At 36.1% G+C, this 12,773-nt stretch overlaps 1 protein-coding gene across 1 annotated transcript in view; it reads left to right on the top strand.

Annotated features, from left to right (window-relative positions):
- The window catches only part of LOC140228858 (calcium-activated potassium channel subunit alpha-1-like), a 214,813-nt gene that overhangs the window by 72,790 nt on the left and 129,250 nt on the right, over nt 1-12,773 (top strand). Inside the window, exon 3 of the mRNA XM_072309128.1 lies at nt 2,522-2,615. Coding sequence (XP_072165229.1) covers nt 2,522-2,615 — 94 coding nt within the window. The remainder of the gene's footprint in view (nt 1-2,521; nt 2,616-12,773) is intronic.

The raw sequence follows: 12,773 nt of genomic DNA on the forward strand, positions 1-12,773 counted from the left end.
ATGAATTTTGTGGACAAGGTAACTATCAAAACCTGTTGAGGTATCCTAATGAAACTTGGCATGTATGTGTATTAGGGTGTGAAGTTGTGCCTATCAACTTTTGGGTGCACATGCTCAAGGTCAAAGGTCAAAAGGTCAAGGTCAAATACATAAAATGTCACTATTTCCACCATATCTATTGAATGCCTGAAGATATTTTCTTGAAACTTAGTGTATACATGTTTTACCCAATTAAGATTCTCTGGTGAAAGTTTGCGTCATGAGGTCAAAGGTCAAAGGTCAAAAGGTCAGGGTCAAATACATGAAATTTCACTATTTTCGCCATATCTATTGAATGCCGGAAGATATTTTCTTGAAACTTAGTGTATACATGTACATGTATTACCCAATTAAGATTCTCTGGTGAAAGTTTGGGTCATGAGGTCAAAGGTCAAAGGTCAAAAGATCAAGTAAAAATATCAAAACTTCTTTTTTTTTTCTCTGTGCCTTGGAAAATTGTTCAAGGTATCTTCATGGAACAGTATATACATGTACTGACTGGAAGTGATTATCTAGAGAATGTAGGGTTCATGGGGTCAAAGGTCAGGGGTCAAAGGTCAAGTGCAACACTTCAAAATTTTACTATTTCCCTCATATTTATGCAATGCCAGCAGGGTTATTATTTTTTTACACTTGGTGTATGCATGTGTAACCTAATAGAAATTATCTGGAAAAATTTTTTTTTCTTCTTTTTTTGCCTTAAAGGTCAAAAGGTCAAAGATCAAGTGAAAGTGCTGAATTAACTTTTTCCTCCATATCTCGAAGTGGCTCAAGTTATCTTGAAACTTAGTACATATTATGCATGTTCTACCTGAAAGTGATTATCTTATGAATTTTAGGGTCAAGGGCCAGATGAAAATGGTAACAATTTACTATTCATTTCAGAAATCGCACTTTTTCTCCACACCTGTACCTTGAAAATTACTCAATGCCTAAATGTATGAATGGGTCAAAGTCAAGTTAAAGTCCTTAAATCCCTAGATACATGCTCTCCTATTCATCCAATTAAACCTAGGTCAAGGAAGGTGAACATTCAACACATTTGTGACAAACTTGTCATTTCAATATTTTGCCAATTTTGTGAAAATCTAGACCTATTGGGAAAATCATGCATTATGGCGGAGGCATACCAGTCGCCAAAGCGACATTTCTAGTTTATTCTATAGCATAGAATACAATGTGACTGCCCTTTGCAACATCTTTTTATTTTTTTTTCCCCACGTAGAAGTGTCTAGAAAAAGAAATGTGATATCTTAAGGCTGTTACTTTCGTGCACATGCAATCATGTTGGATATCAGTTATTCACGGGGCATTTACCACCGGTCTAGTCAATTTGTTATTCAGCAAAGGGGATTATGTATGAGGCCTCGTCTGGGACATATGGCTGTTCTCTTCCCTTTGAGCTTCCTTTATTCTCTCGTTCTATCTCTCACCCCCTCTCTCTCTCCTTCTTGCTGTTAGTAGCCAGTGCACAGGAATGAGTTTCAGTGGCCGTGTGCGGTAGCCTCGCAGTAGTTAGCATTGTTAGTGGCCGAAGTGGACTGCCTGTCAATTATGATTCACATTATTGAAGCTTTCATATGAAGTTCTGGGAAATTTTTAGCATTAATAGCAGCAATGACCCTCTCTGTTTGCTCTAGTATGTGACATGTTTTATTTTTTATTATAAGTCTGTCACATCTCCAATAGCATTTTTATCACCAGGATAACATATATAGATAAATTATATATGTGTATATGTATAAGCTGTTATTTTTGCGAGGGTTTAATTTTTGCGAATGTCGCGAATTACAGTTGGATCGCGAATTTAACAACATGCGAAAATGACTCCATGTGCTGTGTTAATAGAGCATTAACGTAAGCGTCAGCGTCGATTCGCGAAAACAACATCTCGCGAAAATGTCTATGACCTTGTCATTTGCAAATATATCTGTACGCGAAAATAACAGCATATACAGTATGTATAGTATGTTCATTATTTTTAATATAACTTGCAAGGTCATCTTCATGATAGACAGATGGTAAAAAGAAAAGAAAAGAAAATAGAGTGAGAGAGACAACCATGATAATCCGTAATGATGGCAGCGGGCAGTCCACTCTTTCTGATGATAAAAGCTATCAGTATTGTTTAAGGCAAAGCTGTAGGATGTTTTTTTTTCTTTTTTTCCAATCTGCTGTGAAATATATCTGCTGCCTGACCTGATCTGCCCCTGTTTGTACTGGTCACAGGAGGCATTCACCTTTTGGAAATCTGGATGTTTCTCGGTCCTTAGACCGTAAGAAATTTGTACCATATCTTGAAAAATCACTGATATACACCCTACGTCACTCCAAAAACAGTGCTTCGATGCGTTAAAGTTAGTGATTGGTTTGGGGGAAGAAGGAATATTTTGAAAGTTTTGAAGGATATGACTTTAACTCTTGCATTTTCGAGCCATGTTTTAACACGCATTTGTTTTCTTTGTTTCTTCTCTGTGTATAGACCAATAGAGAGATGTTTCAGTATATCAACAGACATCATCTTTCAGGTGGATCTTGCCTTCAACCTATTCTTTCTGCTCTACTTTATTCTGAGGGTAAGTTGTGTTTAATGTATTTCTATGTTTTTGATTATTAAGTTTTGAATTGTATTATCAGTTGCCAAAGGGTCAAGCTTATTGCTTATCATAAGCGATACTGTATGGTAATTCATAACACATGTACTGTAATTATGTCACAGATGTGTGTATAATGAAAATTGCTGAAATTGTAGAAACTAGCTATAATGGGTATCATATCTATTTGTATTATGTTTGATTATGTTGCTAAAATTAAAGAATTGTAGAGATGATGCCATAGAGAATAAATCAAATCAAATCAAATCAAATTAAATCAAATCAAATCAAATCAAATCCACTCACTCAGAGTCAGATTAATACAAGCACTGCTCTCTCTGAAGCCCTGACATTATTATCATCATTACTGTAAAACCACAAATATTCGTGTGCATGAAACTTCAAGGAATTTTGCGAGGAGCCAAGATTTGCGAAGTTTCCCAAGTCAAATGCGCATGAAAGTGTATGTCTGCACGACGCATTGAATGCCAGTGGCGACTCGCAGAAGTTTCATGTTGCGGCAAAAAAGGTCGTCTGCTCCCATTCGCGTAAGTCTGATGCCACGAATGTTTCTAGTTTTAACAGTATTCCAGCATTGCCAGGTATTTGTTTAATCACCCAGGTCAAAATGGCAGCAGAGTTTAATAGGAGAAACATCTCTCCTATAAGGATGTGAGTACCATGCTGGATTTGAACCTCGGATCCCCCATTTAACCCCCGTGTGTGCTCTGAGTGCTGATTCTAACAGAAAACCAACGTTGTACGCACAGTCAAAAGTACCTGGCACAGAAAGGGTTAGGGTGGGATTTCACGGAGCACGCGAACGATTTGCGAAGGACGCGAATGACAAAATCCAACATTCAGAAAAGTTTTTCTCCGAATGTTTTCCGACAATGAAGCCGAAAACTATCCTTGCGCAATTTGTGCGAAGTTTCCACGACGTATGTGCGAATGTCGTGTGTATCATTGCTAAAGTACAGCATGTTACGTACACGAAGAACACGCGACGGAAATGCGAACAACGAAAAATTGTCAATAATCATGGGAGAAAATGTACCCAAGGAGAGGTGGAAGCTGTCTTGAGTTGATTTTTTTTCTTTCCTCTATTTCTCCTTTCTTTTTCTCTCATTTCTCTATCGTGTGCTTGCCTACATTTTTTTTTTTCCCTAGGACATATCTCCACTAGTAAAGCCTTTGATCTTTTTTTTTTTTTTTGCAGTTCCCCCAACACATAATCTCTATAGTTCAAATGCAATTTTACATACTTTAGATTAATTTTAAGTGTATTCTACGATTATTTTTTGTATATCAAACATTTATTTCTCCTTGCTAGTCTTTAATTTCTTTTGTTACTATAGTTGATAATAATTGTTTGATGTTTAGATGTATGTTACAATTTTTATTTGTAGAAAACGTATAGGTCATACATCCCCCAAACGTGCGCTAAACGTTCGCAAGAATATCTCAAAAGGTACGCGAACAGTTTGCGATTACGTCGTAAAATGATCGGAAAAACTTCGCAGATTTCGGGTAACATACGCGAGACATTCTCCAAAGTTTCGGAGTCTGTTTGGGGTTTCACGAACATTTTGCGAACATCGCGCGTGTCTTGCGAAGGTCTTGCGCATATGACGAGGCTTTAAAGACACTTTCGAGAACAATTCACGAGCAAATCACGGCCAAGTGTGCGGAAAAGGTTCGCAAAAAATTTCAAACTTTTTTGAAATTCTCGCCGAAGTAAAAACGACATTCGCGAACAATTGACGACGCTTCCGAACCCTCATGTTCGTTTGGCGATCTTTTGCAGACTAAAATACGAATGCTGGATTTTGCTATTCGCGTCCTTCGCAAATCGTTCGCGTGCTCCGTGAAATCCCACCCTTAGCGCTCGATGACCTTTATTCATAAATTACTGCAGCGATCCCACCATTGTAATGCAGAAGAGTTGCTTCCACCTTTGGATGCTTAATTGCTGGACTGGACTCGTCACTTTGCAAGTTGTCGTTGCCCAAAGCCGAATACGTAGTATGGTAGAACCTTGTCATGAGAACCGTCTTGAGCCCAAGAATATTAGCCATGTTATATCGGGGTAAGAAAAAAAGGACCTGCGAAAATTACTTTAAAAAAAAGAAAATTTATGTCTTATGAAAGAAAATTTGATACCCAAGGCATTTGGAAATCATAATCAGCTTCAGCTAGTCCACAGTATTATTATTTTGTGCAGAGTAATAATGTGATCCAATTTGACGGTCATATATTGTCAGGATGTACACCAGTTCATAGTAGCCTGCACACAGTGATTGTTAGAACAGTATGACACAACACATTCGACAAAGTTGTAAGTCTAATCACCAAGATGATTAACTTTTGATAGATAAAAGAAACCTCCCCCTCCCCACAAAAAAAAAAGAAGAAAAAAAAGCAACATATATATAAAATATGATGAAAATCATGTGTTTCATGATAAATCTTTGTATTCTGGCAATGAAAATAAGAAACTGCACTTGTGGACAACTTAAAATCGAAAAGAAAGCCAAATAGTGCTTTAAAAATGGTTTCATCAGGAAGATTATTTGATGAACTGCTATGTCTTTTTCAGCCGTATAGGAAAGTCATATCTGAAACATATTTTATTGTGACTCGTACCCAAATTAACCCATGCGATACAAATTCAAGGTTAGTAAAGAATGCCCAGTAACTCCACCAAGTTGCATAGTATCTACAAATTTTTGAATTTAAACCCTCATCGACATTTTGAGGGCAACTGTCTTGACAGCGCATTCACAGAACTTTTCTCCTCCCTGTATGCCCTACCCTTGTTCATTTCACGGCCCTTGCAAACAGGAGCCATGGCGGAATGCGCGCCGGCAGAAAGTTCAATTAGGAAACGGTGGGGCAAAGAGCCCAAGCCACTCCACTTCATGAGCTTTGTGCGGCGAGCAGGGTCCCCGAGTGAGAATTTCTCGTCATATTGACTCGGAATGGATCATGCAGATAACATTTCATGTAATCTCATTTAGCACTTTACCAGGCTCCCCCACACGAGGGAGTCCTTCTGTTTACCCAGGCGGCTTGTCTGCCCGCACGGCGGACTCGCACTTTTGTGTTGCGGAGTGAGCCACGACGAGCAGCTGCATGCTCGAAAAAAAATCCAGCACCGTTCTGAGGAGAAGAATGTGAAAACAAGATGCGAGATGTGCTGTTATGTTAAATGTTATAATCTTCATTGTTGCACAAGTACATGCTTTGTACCTGAGATATAACAAATATTGAAAAAAAAAGAAGAAAGGTGCGAGAGAAGATGTGATATTTTGATTTACTAGTCTCACTTGCAGATATGTTATTTTACCGTTGTCAGTGCACAAGTCTGTGTCTCGTGAAAAGACATTCTGCGAACGTACCCATATTTTGTGTATGGTTTATAAAAAAAGAATATTTCAGGCTTTCAAGTGGCCCTACTTTTCCTACTTTTTCCTACTTTTTTACTGCTGTCCCTACTTTTCCTACTTTTTTGCTCAAAATCCTACTTTTTCCTACTTTTTTGGTGAAAAATCCTGCCAAAAAAAAAAAAAAATGTGCAAGGCTACCCGGTACTTGAATATTTTATAATCAGAAATGATAAGTAGACTCTAGTTGCAGATTCTTACTGGTGGGGAGAGCCTCTTCAGTATGAAAGAGGGATAACACAGACCAATCAACCACAAGACTGCTGCCAGCCTCAGCTTTTGCTCCTGTGCAGATGTGATTGATCCCACTGATATTGCAGACTAGGACTTAGAGCAGTGCTCAACCAGCTCTCATCATGGCTCAAAATTACCAGGTAAGCTTGCCATATACTTAAAAGTAGAATTTGACATGTGACTTCCAAAGAATACAACTGAGGGAATAATGCTGCCTACAGCCAGTTTTAATGAATGTAGAGTTCAAGCATATCATGTCTAATGCATGTGCTGGCATGCAAATCCTCAGAAAACAGAAATTTCCTTTGCTAAAATATGGTTTACTACATAAATCGTAAAGGTCATGTCAAAACAAGAAATGACACCTTCAGATCCCATTTGCCTGAAATCCTTCAGTAATATATGTTTTGATAATAATTAACAATGATTACAATATGAAAAACTTAATATAAAAGTAAGCTTTTCACCACAGAAACTCGATCTGGTTGATGTGAGGATGAGTTATTCCCAAGAAAGCATGGATTAGTAGGGACCCATTTGCATGAAACTTGCATATTACTGAGGCTAAATCAAAAGCACTGCTCCCAAAGGTAAACTGGACCTTTAACATGAGGCATATGACTTGTGATATCTATTTGAATCATGGGCAGGTGGTACATGTAGATATGACTACTAGAAACCTTAATTCATCTGAAGGTAAACAGCTGAGGAAAGTTAGTTGCTGAAAAATCAGATGAACAAGAAGAAATGTTTAATTAACAGATCCCACAAATTGTTAACAAGGAGTGAGAACAACAGTAATTACTTAGCCATCGTGAAAGATAAAGACTAATAGAGCAGAAACCTCTTTATGGACAATCTTAAAAGTTGATAGCTTGTAATGTATACATCTTACAAGTATTGTTTAAGAGGTTGAATTGCATCATAGGTAAGACATACATTACCTCGAAGAACTTAAAAGAAAGTAGGAAATGGAAGAACTTCACAGAAAACAAACACAAAAATAATATTTCAGTAACGTTTAAAGATTGATTGAAGTTTAAACCATGAGACGTTGAAGTTCACTTCCTGATGACACTTACAAACTATCAGGAATATGTAGAGAGAAAAGCCATCTAAAGCATTACCTGAGAAAAACCCTAACATTTAGGAAAGATAATGAATGCATATTCCACAAATAAGAGCAAGTGTGTGGATGTTTTAAGTTGAACCGCCAAGAACAGTTTGTTAAGTTTGGAGGAAACAAGTTGCAGTAAAATTAGAAGCCATGATGTCTTTTTATTCCACAGATCTTGCAAATTTTAGTTAAGGCTGAACATCTTTTTATTACCCAGCTAGTTTGAACAAGATATGAGAAAATGGTAGAACAGAAATCTCGTAATGAAAGTGGTCAAAGTGTGATGAGTCATTTGAAGTGACATATCAGAAATATTGAACCATCTGAAAGAGTCTTGGTAAAATGTGAGACAGGGAAACCTCTTAAAGGACAAGTTCACCTTCATAAACATAAGGATTGAGAGAATGCTGCAATGTTAGTAGAACACATCAGTGAAAATTTGAGGAAATTGGACAATTTAAAATTTTTGTGTTGGAACCGCTGGATGAGGAGACTACTAAGGCTCGTGATGTCATATGAGTACAACAGTATAAAGAAAATATAAAGAAAATTCAACATATTTTCACTTATTTTCACATAAAAAAAGAGCACCTGACTTGCCTCTTTCTAAATGCAATGGGAATAATATTACCCATAACATATGTCAGTAACAAGTCAAGGGAATGAGTACTTTTTTTTCAAAAAATGAAATTTTGTGAAATTCTCTTTATATTTTCCTTATATTGTTGTACACATGTGACATCATACACTGCAGTAGTCTTCTCATCCAGCGGTGACTGCACAAAAACTTCAAACATTCATAACTTTTGAACGGATTGTCCAATTTTCCTCAAACTTTCAATGATGTGTTCTACTAATGTTGCTACATTCTCTCAATTCTTATGTTAATGAAGGTGAACTTGTCCTTTAAAGAAGAAAAAAAATTGAATGGATGGATGTGTATGCCAATTGTGTCAACATACAAAACTTTAAGTTGAAGGTGAAAACCAACAGAACAATGGAGAGTATCAAAATTGAAAGGGCACAAATACACTGTATTTAAGGGGGGGGGGGAATGGGAACTGCATGGTAAATATACAGATCTCCTAGAGTGTATTTGTACTCAAACAACCAGAGAAATCAGAGAAGCTAGCAAGGACTAAAATGATAATGACAGTCACTGTTTATTTATTCTCCAGATCTTGCAAAGAGTAGTTTATAAGATTAACATGCTGAAATACTGAGCCAGCAAAATATCTGGAGAATGAAAAGCGGAGTCTCAACCATGTAAAATTTCAAAGGCGGAAGGATGTAATATTCTCAAAAGATATGAAGAAGTTTGATTTCAAGAATATTGAATGAACTTAAAAGTGCCTGGAATGATTGCAAAATGGAGAATCTTCTTGAAAAGGTCAAATAGCTGTATGTGTATTCAACAAAAAGGGTCATGATGAGCTGAAAAAAAGTTGAATGTAAAGAACTATTAACTATGTCCAGTAAATGTGGCAAATATTGCAAACAGTAGTAAGTCATTGGAAAGTACAGAATGATTATTTTCTACAAATCTTTCTAAATTAACAAATGTAAGTTGATTCAAGAATATTGATGGAATCTAGCATCAACAGAACACCAAAGAAATGAAAACTTATTTATTTGTTATCTACAGAAAATTATCAAAAGTAGAGTCATTTTTTGCTACCTATAAAGTCGGTAAGACTACAGTGAGTGAGAAACAAAAAGCAGATGTACATGTATGCTCCTCACATCTTGTAAAGTGGAGTCATTTGGTTATATTACAGTCTCATGTTACTCTACATGCAAGAATACTACATTTCTCTAATGCTGAAATGTAAAGTATTTACTTTTTTTCTCTCTCTCTGTGGCTGTTTTGTGTTCTAGTGGTTTAAGTGTTTCAAATTGAGCTTGCCTTGTGTTTCCATCTATATCATATGATTATGAAGATAATCTATATCACTGGAAATTCAGTTGTGGACACTGCCATAAACTCACAGTATCTGAGTGTGTAGATTTGTAGTGGGTCAGGATTTGCAAAATAAAGATGTCAATTCATTGGTAGATATAATTTCACTTCGTAAGGCCTCACTGTCATGAGACAACCCATTTTTCATGCATGTCTTGCTAGAAATGTAATATGATAACACATGCTCTCAGAGACTGATACTGAGCACTACATATAAGTAGTTTAAATTATCCTGTTATTTTGAAATGTTTGAACACATGTTAAGTGCTTACATGTATTTGAAATTGAAAGTCTCTTGGAAAGAAATAATTTCACTTCGTAAGGCCTCACTGTCATGAGACGACCCATTCTTCATGCATGTCTTGCTAGAAATGTAATATGATAACACATGCTCTCAGAGACTGATACTGAGCACTACATATAAGTAGTTTAAATTATCCTGTTATTTTGAAATGTTTGAACACATGTTAAGTGCTTACATGTATTTGAAATTGAAAGTCTCTTGGAAAGATATAATTTCACTTCGTAAGGCCTCACTGTCATGAGACAACCCATTCTTCATGCATGTCTTGCTAGAAATGTAATATGATAACACATGCTCTCAGAGACTGATACTGAGCACTACATATAAGTAGTTTAAATTATCCTGTTATGTTGAAATGTTTGAACACATGTTAAGTGCTTACATGTATTTGAAATTGAAAGTCTTTTGGAAAGTAAGTATATTGCTTATCTCATGGTCATTCAGCTGGAACCTGAAAGCATACTAAGTTGTTGTAAGCATCACTTGAATAACTTCAAATGAAAGTAGATAAAAGTGTCATGTTTTTTAAGTTGCTTTTGTCGAATATCCTTATTTCCAATCTTTTTTACATTTTGGAATGAAACACATATCTTCACAACTTCAAAACATTCAAATGAATGTAGATAAAAGATGCCATCTTTTAATTATGGAAGTGTATAACATACCTTTGGCATAGGTGTATAACTTAACATCATGGAATGTTTATGTCATATTTTGTGGGGTGATATGTGACCGTCCATCACAAAACCAACAAAAGGTTGCATGCACTGATTTTGTATTAGGACTGAAAATAGATGATATGGGCCAATCCCGCCAATCTTGAGTTTTTCATATTTTCTGAAAGAGCAAGTCTTCTTCTATAATATTATACTAAAGTGTAGGATCATAAAACAAAAAGGAAATTGTGTTTTTTAGCAGGTTTTTTTTTTTTTTTTTCTGGAACACTTTTTGGTAGAATAGTGTGATTAGGTGTTTCTCATAGAGTCATCTTTTCATTTCTTAAAAACCCTGTCCATACTTTTAACTTTCAACTCTAATAACTTTAGAAAGGACGATGCTTCTGCTTTGAAAGTTGGCATTGATCACCTACAGAATGTGTTAATAAAGCATGCGCAGCTTAATCTGATAATCTCTTCATTGTTGTAGCTCCAGTGGTTAACATTCTGGAGCCCCTTTTCTCAGTTCACATTTTCTGGAGTGTGTGCTTTCATTCCAATATAAGGATAGGTTTGGAGAGTCCATTTGAATCGAGTTATACATCATTTTTCATATTTAAGTTTGCTCTTTCAGAATCTGCTCTTAATTAAAAATCCATGTTTGGCAACTTTTTGTTGGTGTTGCGATGCAGGATCACATATGGTAGGTGTTCATGTCAATCACAAAATTATGTCTTTTCTATATAAGTATTGTAATAAGTGATCAAGATTCATATTGACTGTACAGTTGAACATGCATTTGTGCTTGTTTCCTGACATTGTTCTAACGAACGTCTGCCTTTGTTGTATTTTTCAGGCTCTCCCAGGAGCAAAAGTGAGGCTGAGGCAGCAGGGTTGTGAGTACAAATTAAGATTTACATGTAACATCAAGAGTTCTGGTGAGTATCGACGAAAACTACTCCAAAAAGCCTGCACATGTCCTGATTTATTCCTACTTTTTTTCTTTAATGCCCTACTTTTTCCCTTTCATGTCCTACTTTTTCCTACTTTTTTAGAGATTTTGTTCCTACTTTATTCCTACTTTTATACATTATCCTGCTTGAAAGCCTGATATTTTGATTTTTATCAATAATGGCCTGTCTTGCATATGATCACTGCCTGGCAAAATAATTTTGTCTATCAGGTAAACTGTACATCTTTGGATATAAACTAGCTGTGATATGTGAAAGGTGGATGTTGGTCACAGCATGAAAAATCGGATGCCAGTTTTCTTATTTCAAGTTTGTGTGTCCCTTATGCAACCTTGAGATGAGATTCCGTTCAAAAGTTGGTATATTGTAGAAGTAGATAAGTCAGACCCCTCCTCAGTAATAATAAAACTGGGAACTTGTGGGTGTTACAGGGAAAAACCAATACTATAGATTTCCAGTGGATTTATTTGGACCTAAAAAATTCCAACTGTTATTTATGGTACAAAATATGAACTTATTCTTGAGCGATATGGGGTTAGCTTTTCATTTTTTTTTTTTTTTTAAAAGCTCTGAAATATTTTACCATGAAATTTTATACACTATGTTGGGAGACATTATTCTTCAACTGTTTGAAAATTTCTGACATTTGCAGAGGGGATATACGACCCTTAAGGGCGTGATTTTGAATCGTGTATAAAGGCCAGGATTGAATATGTTGCATCAATTGCAGTGTTAACTCAACAGGGAGCCAATTAACACCCTAACACATTCTCGAATACATCGTCCACAGGGACCTGTGGATATGTAGAATCAAACACACAGGCAGAATCACTACAACCATTGAAGTGTAGACTATTACTAGAAAGTGCTTCGTGGAATCAGAACATGCATCAGACGTGTCTCTTGATTCGCTCCATCTTGTCAGTTCATGATCCATGGATGTGATTTTGTGAACATTGATGACGCCAAAGACAGTAGATTACCAGCCATCAAGATTTATGAATATTTTTCTTCTCCCAGGACAATGCTAATAATTTAATGGACCACTGGGATATCAACATCAAATATTGATTGTACATCCATGAAGAAAGTGAGGGTAGTGGCCTTTTAAAAAAGATGTTACAAGCAGACATTTAAAATGTAAACAGCATAAAAGGAGAAGAGGATATATAGAGAAGGATGTGCTTACTTGTTAATGAAAGGGTAAAAAAGGCAGATGAAAGCCAACAATCAAATTTATATATAAACCATTGCAAAAAAAAAAAACCCCAACAATTTGTAAGTTCTTTCATTATAAGCCTGTATCATATTATACTCATTTGTATCACAAATCCAAAATGTACCCTGAATGTCATATTTGTATACTGTATACGCCATATATTTCGCGAGTCTAAATTATCCGCGAATCGGGAATTTCCGACGATTTCGCGAGTGGTTAAATTCGCGATCGCG

Source organism: Diadema setosum, chromosome 5 (assembly GCF_964275005.1).
Source record: "Diadema setosum chromosome 5, eeDiaSeto1, whole genome shotgun sequence".
In the NCBI taxonomy this organism is placed as follows: domain Eukaryota; kingdom Metazoa; phylum Echinodermata; class Echinoidea; order Diadematoida; family Diadematidae; genus Diadema; species Diadema setosum.